Genomic DNA, 26,120 nt, shown 5'->3' with positions numbered 1-26,120 from the left:
AAGCCAAGCTCCAGCGACTTTTATTTTCATGAGTGAGAGAATCCCTGCCAGCAGGGGCAGGAAGAAGTGAGAGCTATTAGCTATTAGGTTATTAGCTATTAGGTTCTGTGCCCAGGACCCGGACTGCTGCCTGGCGCCCACTCTCTATACAGTCATTGACAGCAACCCCCTCATAGGAGGCTCCGGCCAGAGTGAGGGGCAGCCTTTGAGCAGCCAGGAATTGGGTAGCTGACTCTGGAAAGAAAGGATAAAAGGAAAGTTACAGTTGGGGGTCTGATTTCATTGGCCTCCCTCAGCCCAGCTGCTTTCCCAACTTACCCAGTTTTTGCCAGTGGCCTAGTGTATACTGGGGGATGCAGTTCTGGGGAAGGAAGAGGAGATACAGGGAAAAGTTTATTATTGATATCCTGGGTCTTGGTGGACAATGACAAATATACCAGTCCCTGCCTTCAAGGCCTTCAGCGGGGGTGGGGGTGGGGGGGTGGGCTGACTTTATCCCAACTCACCTTGTGTAGATGGACCAAGCAGTGACTTGGTGGCTCCTTCAGTCCTAATTGTGTGGCAGCTGCTTCCTGTGCTTGCTGTTGGAATAGCTCCCGAGATAAGACAGAGCCCCTGGCTTCCAGTGTCTGTAACCAGGAACCTCCCAGCATCACCTAGGGAGGGAATATAGCACTGACAAGCCTGACCTTACCTATACCGGGGCACAGGGGGATCCTTGGGAAACCCCTACTGAACAAAGCTGCTTCCTCTCACAGTCACTCTGAGGCCAGGGGGGCTCCCATCCTGCTCAGGGAAAGCAACTGAGTCGTACACAATTCCCAGGATGCCTGGGTCTTCTGAGGATGGCACCAAATGTCCAAATCCCTGGAGAAACGGAAGAAACAGTCAGGTGGGAAGAGTCCCTGTTGAGCCCATGTCTCCCCTTCCTCTGTGTCACACCTGGACAGGTAGACGAGCTCCTCGGTACTGCAGATTCACCACCGCCACAGATACTGCAGTGATGGTACTCAGGGCATGAGCCAGAGGTGCAGCCTCAGCAGGGAGTAGCTTGCTCAGCACTGGAGGGGGGCAGGCAGAGGCCTACTTTAGGAGGCATTCACACTACAGTTGAATCAACTCTCCTTGGAATTAGCCTCCCATAGGGATGACCAATTCAGGGGCATGGTATGGTCCTTCTGGCCCAGAAAGCTACAGCTTGCCTCACCCTGGTTGGGGAAGGGGAAGGCCGCCACCCCATTACCTGAAGCTGGAACAGTACTAATGATGTGGTCAGCCTCCAGGCTGCTGTCCCCTAGAGACACCTGAGAGGATGAAAACATTTGTGAGAGACAGAGATAGTGGAAATTTTGCCTCAGTTTCCAAGGCACCCAAGTGGCAGGAGAGACTGGGTGCTGACCCAGGATGAAGAGATTAAGTGTGCAGTCAGCACAAAAATCACCCCCCATTACTTCAGGAAGTGGGCCAGACTGAGGCCAGTGTGGCCACTCTGAAATGTTCAGTGGAGCTGGATTGTTCCTTTCCCTATCTCTGAGCCACTTATAAGCACTACCTCTATCTACAGACCTGGATCCTAAGGGTCTTGGAGGAAGGTCCACGATTAAGGCCTAAGAACCTGGGGTAGCCCATATTTAAATTGCTTCTAGGACAGGAAAACAATGAGGTACTGCAGTCCTGCCAGCCCTGGCCTGATTAAAACATTTAGGCAAAGACGAAAACTAACACACAGGTTCATTACACTCCAGGGGGCTCTCTTACCTTCCAGCGCCCTTCTGCCTGGAGGCTAAGCCCACACACTGGCTGGCCTCTGAGAACACTGACCCCCCTACTAGTCAGGTGGGTATTAAGGGCCTGGGGCAACCTCTCCAGTCCTCCACGGAGTGACCACTGGCTCCAGCGCTCGGCTCGGGCCTGGCGAATGAGTGCTGAGTCTGGCTGCGGTCTCCGCCCTGCAGAGGAGGAAACAGAGAAGAATCAATAAAAGAGCATCCCTTGCCTCTAGTCCCTCACTCTGGCAGTCCTTAATATCTTCACCCCTTGAACCAATCCCCCCCTCACCTGCCCCCAGCAGCAGCCCCAGTAATACGGAACGATGTGTTTGCTCAGCTTGGAAGAGACTGGGAAAGCAGGACCTGATGCTGAGCTCACGGCTGTTGCCTGCAAACACTCCACGGCAGAGACTGTCCATGGCTAGAGACGCCACCTTAAGGGTGAGACTGGGACTGAGAGGCCAAGGAATAAGCTACACTGACTGGTTTCCACTGCCCCTACTTGGTAGGGAATGGGGGTGGGGTAGGGTTTGGGTTGGGGAGCAGTCCCATTATAACATCACCCCCAACACTGACTTTTAGGGACTACTGGGTATAAAAAGAAAAGGGCATTCCTAAATGATACAGAAGAGCCCCTAGGTAGTAGGTTTGAGCAGGGGGCTCTGCAGCTGGCTTAGGAGGGGAGGGATTTGGGGCCTCTGGGCAGTGTCACCTCAGGTCCAAGGCGGCGCTGGGTAAAACTGTGCACAGTCTCATCAGGGTCTTTGCCTGGGGGCGTGATCAACTCCCTCAGCCCCGCCCAGAGCAGCGGTTTGGAGAAGGGAGGTGAAGCGCGGAGTAGCCCCCTGCATGGAAGAAAGCATGAGGAGGGAGCTCTGATTTACCTCCCCAGCTCCAGCGGGTCATTTCCATTCATTTGGCCCCTTTTGCGGGGAGGGCTGACAAACTGGGAGATGAGAAAAATGAAAGGAATGTGAGGCTGGGGACCCAGTAGAAGAATGTGCAGTAAACAGGTGATAGTATTACCTGAGGCCAGAGGGCAGGGCGTGCAGAGCACCGCCTACATACAGGAACCTGTTCTGGGCAGCTGGATGGTCTCCCCGGACAGGTAACACTTCTGAGTCCAAGCCAAGCTCAGAAACCTACTCCACACATCCTCAGGAAGAGGAGAAACTAAGGAACGGACTGATCACCAAATATACTCCCGCCCCTCAAGTCTATCCTCTAGTGAAGGCCCCTGGCAGCCTCTCCTGGCATTCCACAAGCCTCTCACCATGAGCAAGGTCCGGGCTCCCAGAGCTCCCGCTGGCCGAATTCCTCGAGGTCCAAGTTCAAAGATAGCACCATCTGGACCTCGGACTGAGCGGATCCAGCCTCCCAGACGCTCGCTGCCCTCCACCAGGACCACCTTGTGGGGAAACAAGGGGGCCACTGCAGCACCGCCTACAGCGGAGGGGTAAAGGGTGTGGAGGGAGCGGCGATCCCGCGGGCCAGGATCCACCTTTTGCCAGAATCGGGACAAGGGTATTAAAGGAGGCTCCCTCGGGCACAGTGGGGCACTCACCTTGGGTGGACAAGGGGCCCGGCACAGGTGGTAACTCGCGGCCAAGCCGCTGATGCCTCCGCCCAGGACGACCACGGTCCGACCCATTGGGAAGCCTGAGGGAGATGGAGCGATCGGGACAGGCTGAGCGGGGGACACCCTGCTCTCCAGAAGCTCCGCCGGTACCACGCTCCAGCCCCGGCCACTCACTGCTTTAGGGGAAACAAAGGCAGAGCCAGAGAATGGGGCGGTGGGACGGTGAGGTGCCCGCCCAGGGCCCAGGACTCACCACGAGAGGGACGAGAGAAAATGAGGGAGAAAGAAAAAGAGGTCTCAAGACTTCGTCCACCCAGCGCTCCGCGGGGAGGCAGATAAGGGCCACACCCACCCTATCTGCCGGCGCCGGGTTCCGGGCGCCGACTGGCCGCCTGAGTTCTGGGGCGCTCTGCCTCCCACGCCTCACTAGGCCTAGGACTCCGAGTCGCCACCTCCGCTCCCAACCCTTTCGGCCTCTCCGAGGCTCCATCCACTCTATTCTCGCGGCACGCTCCCGAGCCTATCTTTCCTGCTTCTGGATTGGTGGGTCTTGGAAGGCCCCGGATCACATTCACCAATGAAAACACTGAGCTGGCCATGGCTCCCCAGCATAGGCGGAGGGACCGCGGGTTTCAGGGGCCGCTCCGTAGAGCCGGAGGTTAACACGTTCCGTGCCAGGTTAGGGTGAGCTGCGGTATTTGGCGCTGCCCTCCCCGCCGGGCCGGGGCGGTGAGAGCTGAATCCTGCTTAGCATTCCCCAGCTCAAGCTTCCCAGGCCTAGGTAGGGTGAGGACCCTGGAGCGAAGGCCCCATGAGCTTTGGTTGTAGCGAGAGTAGATAGGGACACTGGAAGCTGGTCCGTGGGGAGGCGGCTCCATAAACAGCTCCTTGATGTTAGCAACAGCCTGGGCCTACGGGAGCCAGGGCCGCCCAGCAACGTACCCAGTGTTTGTCAACAGGGGTCCTTGGGTGCCTTGCCCTCGAGGGGCAGCCCCTTTGCCTGCAGGACCCGTCGCCCCGGTGCCTGCACTCTAGTTCCAGGCTTCCCCGCAGCTTCACAAGTCTCAAGTTTGCATTCCCTTTTTTCCTCCCAACGGAAACCTTCACTGCTTTGGGCAAACGTTGACATGAGCCTGTCCGGCACTGCCATCCCCACCCCAACCCGGCTCCGAGAGCACCCCCATCTGTTCAGAGAGGGAACTGGGTCCCAGGAAAACTCCTATTCGGCCGAGTTCTGTATCTCCGCACCCTGAGCACTAACACAAATGACATCACTTTTTCTTAATAAATTTATTCACAAAAAGTGAGATTGTAGAGGGTCTGGGGGCTGTACACGGGCAGGGGCTTGGGGAGCTCTGTACATGGGGCCGGGAGACAAGGGAGCCTCCAAGTGGAAGGGTACTTTTTAATAAAAAAAATAATGGGAGCTACAACCACCCCTCCCCCCTCCCTGATTAAAAAGACACAAAAATAGACGTCTCTGAGGTAAATGGGGAGCCTGGGGCTTAAGGGTGTTGAAAGGGTTTCACAGGTGCCAAGGCTCAAAGGGGGTGTCACAGGCACCGGGGTGGCTCCTGCATCAGTTGGTAGAACAGCACGTAGCCTTCACTGGATGCCACCTGGTTTTCACTGACAGGGGAGACACTAGGAAGAAGGCAGATGGGGAAAGGGCTGTGATCATTCCTGTAGATTCCCTTCTCCCCACAAGATCAACCTCACTGTAAACAGGAAGAGATCAGGAGAGACCCCACCTCTCCTTTCACCAGGCACTGGATTCTCCTGGGGCTTTGTATTAGGGAGAGGGGTGAGGGGCTGCGGTGGGAATGGGGCAGGAGTTGAATAGGAGGCTCTTCTCACCGAGAGTCATTGTAGACATGCCAACCAGTCTGGCACCGGCACAGGGCTGTGTAGTGGCCATAGTGGACGCTGCCCGAGTGGTTGCAAAGGGCATACAGCTGATAGATGGGGCTTCCTGCAGGGTTAGAGATGATTAAATTCTACAGAGCTGTGCCCAGCTCCCACTCTCTCCCTCCCCCTGGTGGGGCTCCTTAGGACCTTCCCTACCAGACTCACCAGCTTTGTCACTGGCGAAGTCCCCTAGGCTCAGTCGCTGCAGTGGGAAGTCTACACCTATTGAACTTTTCTTGATGGAGCCTCGGGAGGCGGAAAATCGATTAAGATCTAAGCCCTGGTTAAGGAGCATCAGGGAGGCAGAGGGCCTCTGAGGGGGACCGGGGTCTTGAATGCTGCCCACTTTTCTCCCGGAAGACACACTGGGAGCATGGTAGGGAAAGGTGGAGTAGCAGGCTTTTCCTACGGAAAATTCAATTCCCAAATGTCCAGCCTCTGCAAACATGGAGAATGAGGAAAAAGAATGGATGGGAGGGGTCGGGGAAGGGCACAAGGGGGGATTGGGCACGCATGTGTGGTGATGGATTATAATTAGTTTTTGGGTGGTGAACATGTGATCTGCACAGAGTTCGAGGTATTTTGCGATGTATATCTGAGGGCTAAATAATGTTATAATCCAATGTTACTGCAATAAAAAATAAAAATTAAGAAAGAAAAAAGAATGGATGGGAGAAATAAGAATTTGAAGATTAGGATACGGAGCACAAGGATTCGGGGGAATCTTTGTACTGTCAACTTTTTAGTACTTCGTGTTTTCTGCCGACATCGGTCACACACCTGAAAAAATGTCAAATAATGTTTGGTTAAGGTGCTCCTCACCTCAATTGGTTTTCCAACACCCTGACTCACACAACAACTTACTATTCTCCCCAATACTTCTGTATCCTCTGGACCACTCCCTCTTTGCCCTAGGAGTACCAGGATATGTCAGACTCCAACACAAACCCAGATATATAACTATTCTTCCCCATACTAAGGCATCATGCAACCCCTTTTACCTATATGGAGCTCCCCTCCCATGTCTCCCACCCTTACTATATCCCTTGTGAACCCCCACATACTGGGGCATTCTCCGATTCTAGCTCTTCTTCCTTGGTGAAAAGGCTGAAACAATCCCGCAGAGACACCTTGCCCCCAGCAAATCCTTTCTGGGGGGAAAGAGGAATGAAGGGTCAGCATGTTCTGAATTTGTTTTTCCAATTCTTCTCAATCAACCCAGGATTCAATTCTGCTCCAGAGACCCACAGGGTTCCCTCCCACACTCTGGGGGTGGGTAGGATTGGGTCGCAGAACCCATATCCCATCCACCCCTGGAATCCTCTGGAATCCCACCTTGGGGATGGGCAGGGACAGGTCACAAAAAACCTCGAAGGTCGTGGAGCGATACCCACAGGCCTGGCACTTGAGACAACTTTTCAACTGGCCCACAAACAGGTCTAGATAGAAGCAAAGGGGCAGGAGAAACAGTTACTGTGGGATGCCTGAGATGCTTCCTTGGATTCCCACCTCTTCCCACCCCTCTGCCTGACCCTTCCTTTCCCACCACCAACACGCCTAACAAATCCCTCACACCTTTTCCACATTTTCATCATCTAGTCTTGTTCTCACACCCCTTGACAGCAGCAATTTTTTCTCCCAAGGGTGCAACCCCACACACTAATTTTCCCCGAATGTTTTGCCCCATTCCATACCCACAATCTTGCTGTCCTCTCGCTCCAGGTAACGCTTCCACATTAGGTTGGCTCGGTCATCATCACTACCACAGATCAAGGGAAGTGGGGAGCACCCATGAGACAGCAGGAACACTGGGCCCCCCAACACCACTGAACTGATCCACAGACCTCTGTACCCCATCCACACCCCAGCTCCTTCTCTAAATTTCAAGGAAGAGTCAAAGGAGCAATGCTTCAGAGGACTTTCTGGGCGAATCCAAGGTGAGAGGAAAAGGAAGACGGCATGCAGACGCCTGGCCTCAAACCCTTATGTACCTGATTGTAAATTAATTATCCTCCCCTCCCTCAAAATGGTGACACCCTAGCACTATCCCCTGCCTCCCTCTGACCCTTTAGCCTCCTTCCTCCTGACTTCCTCCTAGTTATGCACTGTTTCTCAGACCATTTTCTAGGCTAAGCACTTCCCTAGACCCTACCTCCTCAATCTTGACTAGCTCAGTTCTGTGAAGGATGAATGCTGCTGATAAACTACTTGGGAGAAGCGGGAGGAAGAGTGACCTCACCTTAACTCAGGTTCTTCTAGCAGAGCCCCTCCGCGGCGGGGTGGAGAGGGAGCTGGACTGTTGGCCAAGATTGGTGGAGCCCGGCGGCCTCGTCGGTTGATTTCAAGGTGCAGCCGCTCCATGAGGAGCTTCAGGAACTCTTGGGCATCCTGCTGGCTACAGCCAGACAAAGAGTATGGGCAACTGGCCCCTGCCTAGTCCACAGACACTATCCCCTACCTAGACGTCAGCCCGCACTTCCTGGATGAAGAACATCTCGAGGCTCAGAACAATGTTGCCAGGGCCCCTGCTTGGCTCTACCCCCACACAATGGCCAGAGAGAAATCCTGTACACTTCAGCTCTCTCACCTGTATCCAGAGAAGGAGGGAACATATTTCTGGAAGACAGCGCGGAATCGAGTAGGATTCACAGCTTCGCAGGAGTCAGGGTGCCACAGGGCACCAATCACATCTGCAAAGGCTATTGGAGTGGGAGTGGAGAAGGGAAACAAAGGTTAATGACTGGAAGAGGCAAGCAAGAGGAGGCTCAGAGGGTGGACAACAACCTCTAGGAAAGCAGGTACTGGGAAAAACAGATACAACTGCCAGACTTAAGGGTTGGGGCCACTAACACTGGCAGATGGACCTGCAAGGGGTTGGGGAAAAGCGGACTTGAAAGGGGGGAGTAGGAGTTGTCGCCCCACCTTCAGTGAGCTCTTGGGCTCGGCCCCCTCCAGGCACCTCTTGCCGGAAGTCCCTTCGCAGACAGAAGTCCCGAAGAGGCCGAGTGCTGCTCAAACACTGCAGCACAGCATTCAGGAAGCACTGGGGAGCAGGAGAGACACTGCCATTATCTCTCCAGACCAGTGCCCAGGAAGCCTTAGGAGAGCTTCAGTGCTCTTCTTTCCCACACCTTCCCCAAGTCGGCAGGTTCCCCCTGCCCCCAGCACTATTTTACATTCCTGTTAGAGAGGAAGGACAAGGGAGTGGTTCTCACCGTGTTTCCCAGATTTCGGAGGCCAACATGACCAGAGCCCAGGAGCAGTGTGTGGTGAGCCTGGAAGGTCGGAGTACAGTCAGCAGGTTCCCATATATCCCACCTAGCACTTTAACCTTGCAACAGCATGCTGCCCACTGCCTCCCCCACCTACTTCACCCCAAACTCCACCCTCTTCCCCTCACTGGGTATTGGGGTCTCCCTACCTCACTGGCCATGAGCAGTAAGCCCATCACAGCTGAGTGTACCACGGACTCAGCCATGGCTCTCCCACCTGTCCCCCACTTACTCCTCTGCCCGGTTAGCCGGCGTTGCAGCTCCTGGGGCAACTCCCCAAGCACTGGCATGGTTGCCCAGCTGCTCCCCACCCCCACCTTGCTGCCCCCAAGACCCCCTCCTGCCCCCGTGGCCTCTTCCTGCACTCTTTCCTGATGGCTCCAACTGCAACCAGCCTAGCTCACTTAGCTCGGGAAATGGGCAACCACACTAGCTCAGATGTTCTGAGCCCGCCCCTCTTCTGCTCCAGAGATTAATTAGGCCTAGGCAGCGTCCTAGGAGAGAAGGTACAGCAAGGGAAAGTAAGGGCCTGGAGACCCAAAGAAGAATTCCAAATGGCTAGGTTAATTCCCTGGGGACCGAAATGGTACACCATGCTGGGAAGTCACAGACAACTCCAAACAGGGTCTGTGAGGCTCAAGGGTACTTAAGCAAGGAAGAGGAGAGTCCAGGCTGCTGTAATAAGGGGTTGAAAAAGAAACTTGGAGAAAAGGGGGAAAGGAAAGCCATACAATGGCAAGAAAACTGGAGGCATGGAGGAACACGGGCGTGGAAGGCCACGTGTGCTGGCAAGTCCTCACCATCTTGTCATCGAAGTAGAAAGGCTCAGAGGGCCGGCCAGATATCACATGGAAGGAGCCATGGGAAGCAGGGGGCTCCGTCCGTATGCTGAGCAAGGTAGGGGGCCCAGGAAAGCCCCCAAGGCGGCGGAGAGAGGTGCTACGTCTCAAGATGGGTGGTTCAGGTCGGAGTGCCAAGCGGCTCAGTGCAGCCCCTAGCTCTGCGGCACCACGATGCCCTCCCAAGGCAATCCCCATTGGACGCAAGTCTCCACTGCTCACAGACTTGGAACGGGTTAGGTTGGTCCTAGATGGGACAGGCAGAGCCACAGTTGGGGGTGGTGAGCCAGGAAGGGGAACTCCATGATCTGCCCGAAGAGGGCCTCTGGGACGAGGGCCTGAGGTCCGTCCTCGTCCCAGCTCCAGTTTCTTGAGCCGTTCCTCAGGAGGACCTGGCCGGGGAGGCAGAGGTCGTAACATGGGGTTCGGCCCAGGGGCTGGGTTTCGGCGCTCCTTGCTGCGGGCCCGGGGAGCAAATGATAGTTTGGATCCCACTCTGGGCTGGACATTAAGAGGTGGCTCTCGGGTCCGGCCCAGGCGATGCTCAGAGGCCTGGGGCATCGTGGACACCACAGGCTGGACCTGGGAGGAGAAGAGAAGGTCAGCATTTGAATATGGAGAGTGGTAAGAACCTAGGCTACCATATTAGCTTCTACAGGTACTGAGGGCACGACCATGTCTATCATATCATTGTATCCCCAGTACCTAGCATAGCGTTTGGCACAAAGTAAATACTTAGTGTCCATTGAGTAAATAAATGAATGAAAGATAGCCACCCCTGGCTTTGACTCTATATTCCTCATCCCCTTTGTGCAGAATACATCTTTACTGAAAAGCCAATGATAGTCCCTATCTTGGCTGTCTATAATCTTAAACGCTCATGACAAGGGCCCCCATACCTGGCTAGTCAAGTGGGATGTGCCCTGGGTCACTTAAGACGTCTGGCCAAAAGGGGGTGTGGATGCAAGAACAGCCGTCCAAAAGACAGCATTCCACCCTCAAAACCCTGCCCCCCGCCCCGAGCTGCAAATGAAGCAGACTAAATGGGTGACTTGCGAACCACTCCCTCCCCCACCTTTGAGTTCCAACGTGGTTTCGGGGCTCAGGGGCAGTAGCAGGGAGGGAGGACAAACAACTCCTGGCCCCTTATCTCTGCACGTCTCCCACCACAGCAGGGCTTTAGCCGGGACCGCCCCCCTCGAGGGCAGAAAGGCCGAGGCCGCTGATTGGCTACGGGGTCCAGCGGCGTATTCCCCGCGGTCCCTGGATGCTGTCTCTCCAGCCCAGTTCTCCCAGGCCTGCTGGGTCCCCCGCGCTTCTGCCTTTGTAGAGGGCGTCCCCTCGGGTTTGGAGCAGTCTTCCCTCGGCCCCCCACGCCATAGCGCCCCGGCTTGTACCTGTCCCCCGGTGAGGCGGCGGGGGAGGCCAGCCGGGACCAGGCCTCAGCTCAGGGCCACCCCCTACCACCCCCGTGCAGCTCCCCCGCGGGCCCGGCTGCAGCTTTAGCCGCAGCTATCGCCCAGATCTCTCCCGCCGCAGGGGCCGCCGCCATCTTTGTTGGTCCCGCCCGGCCACCGGTCACCGGCTTCACCGTCTCTCACGGCGCCTGCGCAGCCACACTGGGAATCCACCCACCCGCTTGCTTGGCGCTTGCGTGAACCCGCCCCCTTAGCTTCACCGCCGACACCATGGAAACGTAGCCAACTTTAGGACAGCCGCTTCCCAGCCCTGCCCAGGATTTCTTTAAACCATTGCTCCAAAGCAAGTTCCTGAAGTACAGGGTGCCCGTAGCGATGTAGCTCTGACAATCATAGTATGGCCCCCAGGCTTGCAGCACAGATCCTTCCCATGGAGCAGGGGTCGAGTGTGAGAAGCTGCAGGGCCTGGGTCCAGTCAGCAGACCTCTGGGGAAGCATCCAGCACTCCACATAGGGATGGGAAGATCCCTGGAGGGCGGGGATGCTGGCCCTGCAAAACCATTCCTCAGGCACCTTGCAGGCCAAAGCAGTAAGCTCCCTGCTACAGGACAGGGGCAGATCCCAGCAGCAGGGAGAGCAGTCAAGATTTCATTCCCCAGCTCCTCACCAGAGCATCCTCCATTTTCCCCTCTCTCCCAAACTAGTGTAGTTGTACATGTGCCTTGGGTCTTCGCCTGCTCACCTTTAACGTGCTCACCCTCTTTAATAGCCACCAATGAGAACCACAGACCACCAGAGGAAGCAGCTTTTATTGACGAGTTATCTTCAGAAACCAACAAGACTATGTACCCACTTTCAGTCACCCCCTATCCCTCCAGGATCTCACATTGCTCCACCTGGGAAAGGGATATAAATTGCCTTTCGGTTTTCCCAAGCCCCAGTCTTTCCCCTCCCCGTGTAGCCTAACTTAGAAATTCAGTAGCAATACCGTTGTTGTTTTTTTCCCCCCGAGCAAGGCCTGCTGCAGCCACTTCATAACAATTACGGGTGAATGGATGTGGGGGGAAGCAGTTAGATGAGTAAGAAGAGTAATGTACAGGAAAACAGGAACGTAGACTATCAAAGTTCCCTCTGTCCTGCCTCAGTGGCTTGATCCTTCATTGGTTGCATTTCTCTTTATGCTGAATCACACCCTTCTGAATCAGATCCGGGATTTCGACTGCCAGCCATGGACCCAGCTGCAACACAAGGGAGACCCTGTGAGATTACTACCACCCAGTCGATGCCTCTTATTTCATCAGAAGCCCCTTCTTAGAGAGATTCTAGGGGAACATGCCCAAAGGAAAACACTGTTATTCTTTGTTTACTCTCAGATATTTTCTTATACCACTCAGGGCCTAGCCCCTCCCCCCCTTAAATACCAAATACCCCAAACTTACCCCCAGAGCCATGAGATGAGCTAATCCAAACTTGGGCACGTTCCTGGCCCACAAAGGCTTAAAGTGATCTGTCAGGCATATTTTGCCACCCCTATGAGAGGGACAAGGGGAAGAAGGTGTTGACACGCAAGGTTTACCGTATAGCATAGCAGCCTCTTGGGAACACAGGAAAAATACTGTAATGAGAATTGAGAACAAGGTCTGCTAAGTACTTTGCCCAGGCTTGGCAGAGGGCGGTATGGAGCTCCTCTGGGTCAGCAGACTCTGGGAAAATTCCTGCCTCCCAGAGTTCTTCCCTAAGGCCTTCTTTGACCTTTTCCCATCTCCTATTCAGTCCTACCTGTACATCTTTGCCGTTTTTCCATCCAGTTCAGGGACAGCAATTTCTGGAGCAGTAGTGGGATATGTGATAGGAATCTGGAGGAATTATAAAGCCTTAATAAAACAGAATCAGGATAGAAAGGAACGAATCGAATCAGACCCACGCATTTCTTGATTCAACTGAAATGTTTGGCAAACTCCCTAAGCAGCAAGTACACACCAGAATTCTGGACATGGAGATGAGTAACTGTAACCTATGCTTGCCTCAAACCTCAGCTTTTCCCTCCCATTTTAAAAGTTGTTGTTGGTTCCTCCAAGAAAGGTTAGCTTGTTAGCAATCACTTAATCCCTCCCCTTCTACTAACCTCTATATTTCCCACTCCATCCTACTCACGTCAAACTCGATGTCAAACTCATATTTGAGGAGGTCATGGATGTACCAGCACTTTCCAAACCACCTGTAACAAAGACCGAACCTCAGTGCAATTTGCCCGTTCTTCTTATACTCAAATGACACCTTCTTTGTTTAGGTAGCCAGCCTGGGAGACTCATGGGATGGGAACTGGAGAACTCTGGAGCTGTGGGAGCGGAGACAGCTACTATCAGGCAGGGAAGGCCTGGCAGTGGGCTTTGGGACACCAAAATGCTCAAGCCATCTAACATTCCCACCCCCAAACCTCCCAAGACGGTCTGCCTACCGAGTCCCCTCCTTGTTGGACTCCAGTCGGAACCAATCATTGTCCGCATTCTTGTTGTTCTCCACATACTAAAAGCAGAGAATGAGGTCTTTGAGGAAGGATTTGGGGCCAAGGGCAGTCTCTTCTCCCTCAGAAGAAAAGTGTGATTACTTTTTCTCAGGGTAAGAAAAAAAAGTTTACCCAACTTTTTTGAGTTAAGCAAAACCGAAGATAAAGCTATGCTGATAAGTAGTGGATTTGCCCAAAGATGAGAACAGAATGTTTGGGTTCCACTCAATTTAGCATGCACAAAAGATTTGATGATATCGCCTGGGTTCTCTTCTCACTTCTGATAGTGTCTGCTCTCAGCCCAAACTCATTTTATCACAGATTCCCTCTCTAAAGGACCTCAGATAGTCCTAGTTTTGGCTAGCACCCACATGCTGATGACTTCCAAATCTTTATCTTTAACCCAGATTTTTTCTCAGAGCTTCAAGACTCCAGTATCCAACTACATATTGAAATTTCTACCTTCGTTTCACAGGTACCTCAAACTCAGCATTTCCTCCTGATCCTTCAGACTCATTTCTCCACTCATCAATCTCAGGTGGCAGTATTAACATTCACTCAGTCACTCAAGCCCAAAACCTGGGAATCATCCTTGCCCCTCTCTCTTCTTTACTCTACTTCACCAATCCTTCACGATGTCCTGCTGATTTTATCTTCTGAATATTCTTCAAATCTCTCTCTCCTCTCTATCCTCACGATAACTGCTGAGTTTCACTATCTTTCTTTCACCTGGGCTAATGTCAGCCTCCTAACTTGTCTCCTACCTTCAATCTTATCCTTGTCAATTGTTTTCCTCTCTACTGCCACTGTGATTGATCTAAACCCAAATCTGACCATGTTATTCCTCAGCTTAAAATTCTTTAAAGATATCCCAATGCCTCCAAGACAAAATTCAAGTGCTCAAACCTCTCTCTCAAGCCTTGCCTACCACTCCCTGCCATACATTTGATGCTCTAGCAACTCTGAACTATTTGTGATTCTTCATACACGTTATGGTATTTCTAGCTTCTATGCCTTTTTCATGCTGTTCCCTTTGCCTTGGATGTTCTTCTCTTACCCTCACGTTGTATCAGAGCAACTTATGTTTACCCTTTAAGTCTCAGCTCAAGCATTGCCTCTTCTAGGAAGGCTTCTTCGACTAAACCCAAGCTGGATTAAGTATCTCACCTCTTACTTCAAAACATCCTAGCAATTTCTCTGTCTTCCTCTCCCTGTCTCTCTCCACTTAAATAATGTGTTATAATGATCTGTTTCTGTCTATGTCAGTAGGCTCCATCTTATTCGGCTTGGGATCCCCTTCCTAAGACTAGGTCTACAACATCTTTTTTTTTTTTTTTTTTTTTTTTTTTAGTGAATATGAATACATAGTAGGAGAGCTGCTGGCCTTTCAAACAGACAGAGACCACTGCAAAGAAGGAAACCTTTCTTCTTTGTCCACAGAAGGGAGATTGAGAACACGGCTCGCTCCTGTGAGCTCAGCTCCTCAACTCTCTGCAACGACGACCTACTTGAATTTTCAACCCTAACGTGTGTTCCTCGCTCAGAAAGAGTGAAGGAGGGAGCAGAGAGATACAGACCGGGTCTTAGGGCCCCAGAAATTTCTTTTGACCCCCACCCCTTCATCCAAGAGAGCACACACCTCGTGCCAGAGGGACACGTCACCTTCTGGGGAGGCGTATCCCTAGAATAACTGCTGCTTTCAGCCCGAAAGTCTAGCCCTACTGCGGCTCCTAAACTGAGTCTCTTCTGCCTCCTCCCCTGCTTTTCCCCTCGTCCCCCAGCCCTACAATCGTCCAATTTCTATGATTTTGGGAGTTAAACTTTAAAACCGGAAGCGGCTTCCACACGGAGCCTATTCGTAAGGACACCTGATTACCCCCAACCCTTTTGCGACGCGGTCGGCCGCGGAAGCATAACTGACCCGGATAAGAGACTGATATTCCTCCTTGAGTCGCTGCACCCACAACTCCCGATCTCGAGGTCCGGCGTTAGTCTTCAGCACCGGGATCTCAGACACTACACGCCGAGTAGCCTCGTCCGCCATCTTGGACGAGGGCGCAGGAGAAATGAGGAAGTGGTATTACCTGCAGTTTACATTGGAGGCGCCGCCATCTTTACTATGGGAAGATGAGGAGTTGCGCTTCCTGAAGACTTCCTTGAATGCGATCGTTATTGTCTAACAAAGACAAATTTGTTACCTGGTCACCTGTTTGTGGGTACAACAGGAAGAACAGAATGGAAACGGACGGCTCTGTCCTGAATATGGCACCTGTCGTTTAAAAAAAAAAAGCAGACTGTTCCAAGGATAACTTCCGCTCATGCTCAGAGAAGAAACCTCAGAAAACCATTCCGTACGCCTTCCCAGACTTGGAAAGCCGTTAGAATTTCAGGTTGTTCTAGGCACTGTTCTGGGCACTGGCTTCCTAAAACACGCGATTCACATGTTTCCGCTTCGAATAAGCTTACTTAGCTTCCGTGAAGCCCGGCTGAGTTAGCAGAGGCCAATGAAGCCATACAATGAAAGGGTATTGTACTTCTGATAATTATTGGAATCCATGGAGAATCAAAGTATAGTATATAGTCTTGGTCCTGAAGAATTAACACAATCGAATTAGAGAATTCTTAAGTGTCAAAGGAGTTTAGAGGTCACAGGAAGACTTGCTTTAGTCTGGCCTAGACATTTTGGCGTCTGGAATTAACTCATCTAGGAAGGAATCATGTCTCTATCTCTAGTGCATGGCACAGAGTGGGTACCCGGTAATCCTTTTGCAGAATTTTGTATCTTTCAGTGGTTTTTAACGCTAAATACATTAATTTTGGCTTAATTTAATATTTTGTAACGGAGTACAATAATAAGATTTTGTAATGGAGCAACATTAATCGTTCCAGCCTGTGGCAGTAATTTTGGATCAGATTCTATTAATCATCAAATTCTATAGTCCATCTACAAATTTGATAAGCATGCTATATCTTGATTTCTAATGGCTGAAACGTCCAATACAATGTTGAATAAAAGTGTTGAGAGCAAACATCCTTGCCTTATTCTGATTTGAGGGGTGAAAGCATTGCCTTTCTTCATTAAGTATGATGATAGCTTTTGGCTTTTCATGGATGCTCTTTATCAGGTTAAGGAAGTTCCCTTCTATTCCTAGCGTTGAGGGCTTTTATCATGAATGAATGTTGGATTATTTTTCCAATTTTTTTTCCATTGAGACGATGATGTGGTTTTTGTCTTTTTTTTAGCATGCTATGTATTTTTTAAAAGTATTGGATACTGGATAAGGCTCAGACAAAGCTTTGTAATATCTCACTAGAGATCTCTCTCCTAGGGGAAATATTTATTTCCTTTTGGGTGTAGGCACTGTGGTGTGGTACAGAGTGCAGAGATCTGGAATGAGACTTATTTGATTTAATCATCAAAAGACTTTGGAGATGCGGGGAGGGGGAAATGGGAAAATGAAGGCCAAAGGATACAAACTTTCAGTTATAAGAATAAATTCTGAAGATCTAATGTACAGCATAGTGACTACAGTTAATAATACAATATTGTATATTTGAAAGTTGCTGAGAGTAGTTTTTTTTTTAAAGATTTTATTTTCTTCCTTTTTCTCCCCAAAGCCCCTTGGTACATAGTTGTGTATTTTTAGTTGTGGGTCCTTCTAGTTGGGGCATGTGGGACGCCGCCTCAGCATGGCTTGATGAGTGGTGTCATGTCCATGCCCAGGATTCGAACTGGCAAAACCCTGGGTTGCCACAGTGCAGCACATGAACTTAACCACTCGGCCACCGGGCCAGTCCCATCTGAGAGTAGATCTTAAGCATTCTCACCACACACACACACACACACACACACACACACACACAAAAGAGTTAACTACTCAAGGTGATTGATGTGTTAATTATCCTGATCTTGGTAATCATTACACAGTGTATATGTATATAAAATCTTTAGAGGCTGGTCCCGTGGCCGAGTGGTTAAGTTCTCGCGCTGTGCTGCAGGCGGCCCAGTGTTTCATTGATTCGAATCCTCGGCGCAGACATGGCACTCACTGCTCATCAAACCATGCTGAGGCGGCATCCCACATGCCACAACTAGAAGGACCCACAACAAAGAATATACAACTATGTACTGAGGGGCTTTGGGGAGAAAAAGGAAAAACAATAAAATCTTTAAAAAATCTTCACGTGTATATGTATATGATACACATGTACATGTATATCAAATCATCACTTTAAATATATACAATTGTATTTGTCAAGTATTCCTCAATAAAGTTGGGAGGGAGGAAGACTTTGGAGAGTTACTTTAACTTTGTGAAATGCATTTCTCACCTATAGAAGGAGGATAGTAATCTTTATAAGGTTGTGGTAACTATATATACAATGTCTTTTCATTCATTCACATAACAGGCTTTCAGGATGAAATTCAGATAAAATATATGGCAGTAATTTTCGAACTGTTTTTAGTAGTGGAGCCAGGTTTATAAACAAAATCTTACTTGGAATCTCAAGATACAGAAATGATCACTGCAGAGCTGCTCTCATTCAAGTGCAGGCACAAGACCTCTATTCCTTAGAATACTTCTCCTATGGTAACCACTCGTCACACTTTATTAATTATTTGTCTTGAAAGACTGGAAGCTCAAGGTAGGGACTGTGTGTCTATCTTGTTCATTGCCGTATTTCTAAAACCTAATGCTGTAATGCCTGGCACGAAGTAAGTGATCAATCAATATTTTTAAAATAAATGAATATCTTGATGGGTAAGGTAAGCACCAGAAAAGCTGTCTTTTTAAATCTGCATTTTACTTTTCTGGCATTGTTTTGGAAAATCACCTTATTAGACATAGCAAAGCAAAGCTCATAATATGTATGATAATACAAAGGGCTGTCTCTATTGTAAACATAAGGCTGTCTCTATTGTACACATAGTTGCATCTCTGTAGAGTATATTTCTTTTAGAGAAGTGCTTATTTTTAAATTATGCATTTAGCTTATTCTGGGCTTTAATTAATTCTCACAAGAGATCAGAAGCTAAGATAAAGAAGAGTGTGTAGGCCTGAACTTCATTTTTTTTCAAAGGAAGAACTCATTCCTGAGCAAATGTTTATGGAGTCCCTACTACATCCAGGCACTGGAAATATGTCGTGCACAAGGCAGGCAGAGTCCTTTCCCTCATGGAAATTATCCTAAAACAGTTATAAAAAGGAATTGGGCAGGATTGATTGGATAACTCAATTCTGGGAAATGCACTGATGTTGGACCATTGTTTCGATGGGATAGTACAGTTGGGCACAGGGGGAGCCCCTGAAAGTAGTTGAAAGTCCGATTGTCAGTCATCAGGGGAAAAGGTAGCTCGCAGAGGACAGAAGGAGAAATAAATATCAGATCAGGGAAATAAACCTTGGATTATGGAAGGAATTGAAAATTTTCCTCCCTCTGGTCTTTAAGGGGTTGGTCTGGACTCCAGTGTGCTGGAAGATACCTCAGAATGGTGAGGAAAATGCTAGCTCTACCACAGGGAGGGAGCCACCCTATAGAGGATCAGTGTAGATGCGTAGCCAGTTTTGGAAAATGTTCTCTTTTGCTATTGCCTTTAATTATTCTGGAGACTTCAGGAAAGAACTATTGTAAATTATAACTTGGTCTCTGTTATGCTGTGGAGAATTGGGTCCACAGTTAGAACTTGGTAAAGAGAATGATAAAAAGTAACTGTGCTTACTATGTGCTAGACACTGTCCTAAACGTTTTACAAAATTAGCTCCTTTAATTCTGGCAACAAGCTTAAGATAGGTACTCTCATTATCTCCATTTACCTTTGAAGAAACAAATTTTGAGGCATTACATTTGAGAAACAATCAGGTCAAATGAAAGAAAGCCCTATATCACACAGCCAGTAAATGGTAGAACTGGAATTCAATCCCAAGCACAGTCCGACTTTAGAGATCACATCCTTAACCAACTGATATGCCTTTCCACCATTTCCAGGCCAATGTGAAACTAGCATCAGGGATCTGAGGGGTTGGAGATGGTGGCAGGGGCCTATGGATGGCCCTAAAAGGGCAGACAACAATCAGTAGTGAAACTGTGTTTCTGAAAACACAAAGAGAGACTGATGGTTCTAAACCAAGCACAGCAGAGCTGCAGGAACACATATGAGACAACCAGCCCCCTCCCTGGAATGGGCTGAAGTGTGCACAGGACCCTCTGAGGTGTTGGTATCACCCATAGGGTGGAACTATGGACTCCGAGTTTAACTGATAATGTGACTTCACCTCTACCTACTAGCTAGTAAGATCTGGGCAACGGTTGGGAGTGCCAGAGAATTTGGTTAATAAAGACAAAAAGACACAGTCTTTGGGGAGGAGAAACTAATATGCAGGGAATGAATATAAAATAAGAAATCTCTATTCTGGAAGTATACTAAGTACTGTCTGAGTAAGTATGCCTGAGAGAATTGGGTAAGGCTGATAGCATTTGAACTGGAACTCTTAGGATGGGTCCATTGAACATGCAGGCAAGGAGAGAGCAGGGGAAGTATAGCATTCTAGGCAGACAGAAGAGCGTGTGTAAGGCAGGAAGGCATGAGGGAATATAGTATTATATTAATAATAGCAAATATCCAGATCATTATTTATAACAGGAAAAAAGCTCCTAGAAACCATTAATGTTACAATATTAATTCTATGCAATATGCCATATGGAAATATTTATAAAATAAATTATAAAATCAGAACACAAAATTTTACGTACATGTGGTTTTAAAATATTTATTTTTGAATAGGTAACCCATGCACCTGCTCAAAACTCAAAAGGTGCAAAAGGATATAGAGTGTAACGTAACTCTCCCTCTTACCCCATTCCTTGGCTACTCAGTTCCCTTCCCCAGGGGCCCCTCCCCTCCACCTAGTTTTTTGTATAACCTTCCAAATATATTCTATGCATTTACCAATACACATACCAATGCATTTACCATTACACAAATACATTTTTTAAAAACTTTTTATACAAATGGTAGCATACTATACACATTTGTGCACCTTGCTTTTTTCACTGAATAATATATCTTGGAGGCTGCTCCATATTAATACATATAGAACTACCTCATTCTTTTGTTCCTTGTCTCCCTCCCCTTCTTCCTTCTTCTTTGTAGATGCATCTCATTGTATGGATCTACCATAATTTGTTCAACCAGACCCTCATGGATGGATAGTTAGATTATAGTCAGTCTCTTGCTATTACAAACAGTGCTGCAGTTAATAGCCTTGTGTTTTCATTACTTTGTACATGTGCAATAAATACTTAGATATGGAACTGTTGCCTCAAAAAACTTGTGCATTTTAAATTTTGTTAAATGTTTCCAAATTGCCCTCCATAAAGATTAAGCCAATTTATATTACTATTAGCAATACATGAAATGACAAGGTTTCCCCCAAAACAAATCAGAATATTAACAACAGAGTTGTTTTTGCCAATTCCATGATAGAAATAGAATCTCGAGACAATTTTAATGTCCATTTCTCTTATTATGAGTAAGGCTGAATAAATTTTCATAGGTTTGGTATCCATTTGTATTTCCTTTTCTGTAAATTCTTATATTCTGTGTCCCTTTTAATTTATCATTCATTTTTTTTCTGATTACTAATTACTAATTACTATGAGGGGTTTTTTTTTTTTTTTTGAGGAAGATTAGCCCTCAGCTAACTCTTGCCAATCTTCCTCTTTTGCTGAGGAAGACTTGCCCTGAGCTAACATCCATGCCCATCTTGCTCTACTTTATACATGGGACACCTACCACAGCATGGCTTGCCAAGCGGTGCCATGTCTGCACCCGGAATCCAAACTGGCGAACCCCGAGCCACCGAAGTGGAACGTGCGAGTTTAACCACTGCACCACCGGGCTGACCCCAGAGGGCTTTTTTTTTTAACGAAAGAGATTAGCAGTTTGTGATGAGTTGTAAATATTTCCCCCAGTTTGTCATTTGTCTTTGCTTTTGTTTATAGTATTTTTAACCATATGGAAAATTTTCATATATGAAGTTGAATTTATGAGTCTTTTTGCTTATAGCTACTGGTGTTTGTCACTACAACAGTCTAGATTTTTTAAAAATATGTTTTCCTCTAGTACTTTTTTCCCTAAAATGAAAATGGCTTTGTTTGTTCCAGTTTATATAAATACAGAAAAATAAAATTAATTCATATTCCTACCCTAAGAGAGAAAACTGCTATAATTTTAAGTATACATCCTTCCAGACATGTCTATGTGCACATTTCCTTTCTTCTACTTTTTTGGGGTTTAATTTACTGTTATATGTTCTTGAGATTGATGCAAAACTCATGAATTTTCAGCTTTTCTTTTTTCCAAATATGTGCACTTAAAAATATACATTTTCTTGTAAGCACAGCTTTAGCCACATCCCATAAGTTTTGGTATGTAGTATTTTTATTATCATTCAGTTCAAATTATTTTCTAACTCCAGTTGTGATTTCTTTTGAGGTGTTATTTAGAAGAGTATTTTATAACTTATAGAGATTTTCTAGTTACCTTTTTCTTACTGATTTCTAGCTTAACTGCAATGATGGCAAGAAACTTTGTATAATTTCAATCCTTTGAAATTTGTTGAAACTTGCTTTATAGCACAACATGGTCGGTTTTTAAAATGCTCCAAGTGTGCCTAAAAATAATTTTTAATTTGCAGTTGTTGCATATAGTGGACTATATATGCTTGTTGAATCCAATTTGCTGCTCAAATGTCATTTAAGTTTTTTATATCCTCATTGATTTTTTTGTCTATTAGTTCTGAAAGATGCATGCTCTATCAGTGAGTGAGACAGATGTATTGAATCTCCTATTATGATCATGAATTTGGCTATTTTTTTCTTGTAGCTCTGTTGCTCTATATAATTTGAGGTTATTTTATTAAGTGCATACAAATGTAGAACTTCCTGGTAAATTGCAGTTATTAATATGAATGCCTTTGTTCCCCCCCTTTTCTTTTTTTAAGATTAGCACCTGAGCTAAAATCTGTTGCCAATCTTTTTTTTTCCTTCTCCTCAAAGCTCCCCCAAGTACACAGTTGTATATTCTAGTTGTTGGTCCTTCTGGTTGTACTATATGGGATGCCACCTCAGCATGGCCTGACCAGCGGTGCTAGGTCCACGACCAGCACCTGAACTGGCAAAATGCTGGGCTGCGGCTTAACAACAAAAAAACAAACAACCCAATCAAACAATGGGCAGAGGACATGAACAGACATTTCTCAAAAGAAGATATGAATATGGCCAATAGACACATGAAAAGATGTTCATCATCGCTAATCATCAGGGAAATGCAAATCAAAACTACACTAAGATATCACCTTACACCCGTTAGATTGGCAAAAACATCCAAAACCAAGAGCGACAAATGTTGGAGAGGTTGTGGAGAAAAAGGAACCCTCATACACTGTTGGTGGGAATGCAAACTGGTACAGCCACTATGGAAAACAGTATGGAGATTTCTCAAAAAGTTACAAATAGAAATACCCTATGACCCAGCCATCCCATTACTGGGTATCTATCCTAAGAACCTGAAATCAGAAATCCCAAGAGTCGCTTGCACCCCTATGTTCATCGCAGCATTATTTACAATAGCCAAGATGTGGAACCAACCTACATGCCCAGAAACTGATGATTGGATAAAGAAGATATGGTATATATACACAATGGAATACTACTCAGCCATAAAAAAAGACAAAATTGGCCCACTCGCAGCAACGTGGATGGACCGCGAGGGTATTATGTTAAGCGAAATAAGCCAGTCAGAGAAAGACGAACTCTATATGACTCCACTCATAGGTGGAAGTTAATATATTGACAAGGAGATCTGATCGGTGGTTACCAGGGAAAAGGCGGGGTGGGGGGAGGGCACAAAGGGGGAAGTGGTGTACCCACAACATGACTAACAATAATGTACAACTGAAATCTCACAAGGTTGTAATCTATCATAACAGTAATAAAAAAAAAAAAATGCTGGGCTGCCGAAGCAGATCACATGAACTTAACCACTTGGCCACAGGACCGGGCCCCCTTCTTTCTTTCTTTCTTTCTTTCTTTCTTTTTTTTTTTTTTTGAGGAATATTAGTGTTCAGCTAACATCTGCTGCCAATCCTCCTCTTTTTGCTGAGGAAGACTGGCCCTGAACTAACATCCATGCCCATCTTCCTCTACTCTATATATGGTACACCTACCACAGCATGGCTTGCTGAGTGGTACCATGTCCACTCCTGGGATCTGAACTGGTGAACCCTGGGCCACCGAAGTGGAATGTGCTCACTTAACCACTGCACCACTGGGCTGGCCCCCTCCTTCTTTATTTCTAGTAATGCTTTTTGCCTTCAAGTCTACTATATCTGTCATTATATAATTTTCTTTTGGTTTATGTTTACATAGTATATCTTTTCCCACTCTTTTACTTTCAACCTTTTTGTACCCTTATGTTTTGGATAGCTTCCAGTATTTTATATTAATTATGATTGGCTATTAATCCATACGGAATTAATTTTGGTGAAGGGTATGATGTCAGGATCCAACATTTTCTCCTTAGATGTCTCTTCAGATGTTTCAACACCATTTACTAAATAATGCATATTCTTTCCACTGATCTAAGGTGGCACTTTTATCAATACAAAATTTCCATACGTATTTGGGTCTATCACCGGGCCTTCCATTCTGTTCCAACAACTTGTCTATTCACAGGGCATTACTCTACTGATTTAATCATTGCAGCTTTATAACAAATTCTTATATCTGGTTGGGCTAGCTTCTATTCATCACTTTTCTTTTTCAGAATTTTCCTTTTAATTCTTCCTTATTTTTCCATGTGAACTTAAAATAAGCTTGTTTTATTTTTAAAAATCCTGCTGATATTTTGATCTAGATCATATAAATCTATAGACAACTTTGGAAATCAACATCATTATATTTTCTCTCTACCCAAGAACATGATGTTACTTTCCATTTGTTCAAGCTTTCTCTTATATGGGTAGCATTTAAAAATTTCATTCATACTGATCTTGCACATTCTTGTTAGGCTTATTATAAGGAACTTTGTTTTGTTGCTATTGGGTCTTAGATTTTATCTTTAACTTACAGTTTGTATATATAAAGGATATTCACTTCTGCATGTTACTTTCCCCCCACTTGACTAATTCCGTTATTATTTGTAATAATTTTTAAGTTGATGCTCATGAGTTATCTAGTTAAACAAGCTATCATCTGCAATAATGATAATTAGATTATTATTTTAGCTACATAAAAATGTATAAATAGCTAAAGCTTGGAAGAACACACGAAGAAATGAGGTAATGCAAGGAGTTAGGAAAATCCTTTCTGTTATAAGTTCATTAATGATTAAAATAGTAACAGGATTCTTATCATTTTAAATGAGTTCAGGGCCTGAACACATGCTATTCTAGAAATAAAAAGTATAAGTAAAATTGTGTCCCCTTTAGGTAATCTGAGGAACTCACAATATGGCAAATGTCCACATTTTCAAAGAGGAAACTTCTAGATGGTGAACTCTGGGAACTAAAAACCTAAGATTATTAGGGGCCGGCTCAGTGGCACAGCAGTTAAGTGAGCACGTTCCGCTTTGGTGGCCTGGGGTTCTCCGGTTCAGATCCCAGGTGTGGACATGGCACTGCTTATCCAGCCATGCTGTGGCAGGTATCCCACGTATAAAGTAGAGGAAGATGGGCACGGATGTTAGCTCAGGGCCAGTCTTCCTCAGCAAAAAGAGGAGGATTGGCAGCAGATGTTAGCTGAGCGCTAATATTCCTCAAAACAACAACAAAAACCTAAGGTTATGAATTCTTAGTAAAACTATAGAACAGGTATTAAAGGGCGATGACAAAAGAAAGCAGCAATCCCCAGATGCCTACAGTGGTTCATCACGATGTGATTCAGTCTCCCAAGGTGTCCGATCTTCATTGCCTCCTGGCCTTTTGCAGGTGTCTGCTTATCCTAGGGTACTCCTCCCCATTCTCCGCAAGATGGCTGCCTCCTTCGTGTCCTTTGGGTCTCAGCTTCCATGTCACCACCTCACAGAGGATTTCCGGATCATTCATTTTTCTGTCACAGCATTCTGTTCTTTTCCTTCATAGCACCTATCTCAATTTAGAATGATGTATTTATTTTTTCCTTAGTGTCTGTCTACCCACGTAGTGAGCTCCATGAAGACATGTCTGTTTTGTCCACCATTGTGTATCCTATCCTATATGTCTATCACAATACCTGACATTAGTAAATGCTTAACATACTAAGTAAACGACTGAATGACTTTCCTCGCCAGTGTTACTAGATAAACAAACTAGAAGAACATTATAGAGACAGTATATCTTGATTGCAGGAAAACATAACAGTTTCCTGGTATGTTTTTTGAAAAAGATAGACAATGGGCTAGAATATAGAAGCATTTTTATTTGATTGAACAATCAACCAAAGAAGAACTGACTAATTTTCTAATTAACTGGTGTGTTGGTGAGACAAGGCTGTTTTTGTCGTGGCCTGCAGGATAACCAATGACTTGGAAAAAGTCATCCCCATGGGGGCAGCAGAGAGCATTGATAAAGGACCTGCTGAATTTCTGAAACCTGAAACATATATATCGTTATATACAAATACTAGGTAACATTTACCCAGCACTTACAATGAGTTAGGCCCTGTGTTAACAATTCAAATATATTATTCAACATAATCATTAAAACAATGACCTATCATGTGGATGTTATATTTGCCCCTTTTACAGATAAGAAAACAAGCTCAGAGAAGCTAAGGAATTTGCCCAGTC

General features: G+C 46.9%; 3 protein-coding genes across 5 annotated transcripts; all 3 read right to left on the bottom strand.

The window, feature by feature from the left end:
* Window positions 1-4: 4 nt before the first annotated feature.
* On the bottom strand, window positions 5-4,261 carry PPOX (protoporphyrinogen oxidase). 2 transcript variants are annotated; one of them, XM_008533855.2, is made up of 13 exons: window positions 3,701-4,261; window positions 3,334-3,428; window positions 3,043-3,177; window positions 2,796-2,911; window positions 2,482-2,614; window positions 2,059-2,203; window positions 1,759-1,949; window positions 1,244-1,304; window positions 943-1,061; window positions 757-867; window positions 507-656; window positions 319-361; window positions 5-234 (listed from the first exon to the last, which is right to left on the bottom strand). In XM_008533855.2, the coding sequence occupies exons 2-13, from the start codon at window positions 3,418-3,420 to the stop codon at window positions 92-94; spliced, it is 1,434 nt and encodes a 477-aa protein (XP_008532077.1). In that variant the 5' UTR covers window positions 3,421-3,428; window positions 3,701-4,261; the 3' UTR covers window positions 5-91. The 2 variants fall into 2 exon arrangements, with proteins under 2 accessions (XP_008532077.1, XP_008532076.1); XM_008533854.2 differs by having other exon boundaries at window positions 3,602-3,885.
* A 362-nt stretch (window positions 4,262-4,623) lies between these two features.
* Window positions 4,624-11,028, bottom strand: USP21 (ubiquitin specific peptidase 21). 2 transcript variants are annotated; one of them, XM_008533853.2, is made up of 13 exons: window positions 10,765-11,028; window positions 9,329-9,949; window positions 8,472-8,531; window positions 8,179-8,299; window positions 7,844-7,955; window positions 7,496-7,651; window positions 6,951-7,015; window positions 6,592-6,695; window positions 6,321-6,407; window positions 5,958-6,036; window positions 5,422-5,529; window positions 5,206-5,320; window positions 4,624-4,992 (listed from the first exon to the last, which is right to left on the bottom strand). In XM_008533853.2, the coding sequence occupies exons 2-13, from the start codon at window positions 9,926-9,928 to the stop codon at window positions 4,902-4,904; spliced, it is 1,698 nt and encodes a 565-aa protein (XP_008532075.1). In that variant the 5' UTR covers window positions 9,929-9,949; window positions 10,765-11,028; the 3' UTR covers window positions 4,624-4,901. The 2 variants fall into 2 exon arrangements, with proteins under 2 accessions (XP_008532075.1, XP_070464428.1); XM_070608327.1 differs by having other exon boundaries at window positions 10,443-10,959.
* Window positions 11,029-11,576: 548 nt separating this feature from the next.
* Window positions 11,577-16,314, bottom strand: UFC1 (ubiquitin-fold modifier conjugating enzyme 1). Its single transcript, XM_008533852.2, has 6 exons — window positions 15,213-16,314; window positions 13,244-13,311; window positions 12,940-13,003; window positions 12,565-12,641; window positions 12,225-12,315; window positions 11,577-12,023 (listed from the first exon to the last, which is right to left on the bottom strand). Exons 1-6 carry the CDS (start codon window positions 15,333-15,335, stop codon window positions 11,943-11,945), a joined length of 504 nt encoding a protein of 167 aa, XP_008532074.1. The 5' UTR covers window positions 15,336-16,314; the 3' UTR covers window positions 11,577-11,942.
* Between the last annotated feature and the right edge of the window lie 9,806 nt (window positions 16,315-26,120).

Source organism: Equus przewalskii, unplaced genomic scaffold (assembly GCF_037783145.1).
Source record: "Equus przewalskii isolate Varuska unplaced genomic scaffold, EquPr2 ChrUn-6, whole genome shotgun sequence".
Taxonomy (NCBI): Eukaryota; Metazoa; Chordata; class Mammalia; order Perissodactyla; family Equidae; genus Equus; species Equus przewalskii.
Note: the sequence above shows the minus strand (reverse complement) of the source record. Positions and strands in the feature narration are given on the sequence as shown.

What these genes read in the sequence shown, in the direction of transcription:
- USP21 (XM_008533853.2), bottom strand. Translation starts at nt 9,928, where the DNA reads ATGCCCCAGGCCTCTGAGCATCGCCTGGGCCGGACCCGAGAGCCACCT. An exon ending in AGAGGACAGCAAGATTGTGG is followed by an intron (nt 6,696 to 6,950) that starts GTATGGAATGGG and finishes GCTTCTATCTAG; the next exon opens with ACCTGTTTGTGGGCCAGTTG. An exon ending in TGTCCCTGCCCATCCCCAAG is followed by an intron (nt 6,408 to 6,591) that starts GTGGGATTCCAG and finishes CTTTCCCCCCAG; the next exon opens with AAAGGATTTGCTGGGGGCAA.
- PPOX (XM_008533855.2), bottom strand. Translation starts at nt 3,420, where the DNA reads ATGGGTCGGACCGTGGTCGTCCTGGGCGGAGGCATCAGCGGCTTGGCC. An exon ending in AGGCAGAAGGGCGCTGGAAG is followed by an intron (nt 1,305 to 1,758) that starts GTAAGAGAGCCC and finishes TCATCCTCTCAG; the next exon opens with GTGTCTCTAGGGGACAGCAG. An exon ending in GAGCTCGTCTACCTGTCCAG is followed by an intron (nt 868 to 942) that starts GTGTGACACAGA and finishes CCGTTTCTCCAG; the next exon opens with GGATTTGGACATTTGGTGCC.
- UFC1 (XM_008533852.2), bottom strand. Translation starts at nt 15,335, where the DNA reads ATGGCGGACGAGGCTACTCGGCGTGTAGTGTCTGAGATCCCGGTGCTG. An exon ending in TCCAACAAGGAGGGGACTCG is followed by an intron (nt 13,004 to 13,243) that starts GTAGGCAGACCG and finishes TCTTTGTTACAG; the next exon opens with GTGGTTTGGAAAGTGCTGGT. An exon ending in AGTTTGACATCGAGTTTGAC is followed by an intron (nt 12,642 to 12,939) that starts GTGAGTAGGATG and finishes TAATTCCTCCAG; the next exon opens with ATTCCTATCACATATCCCAC.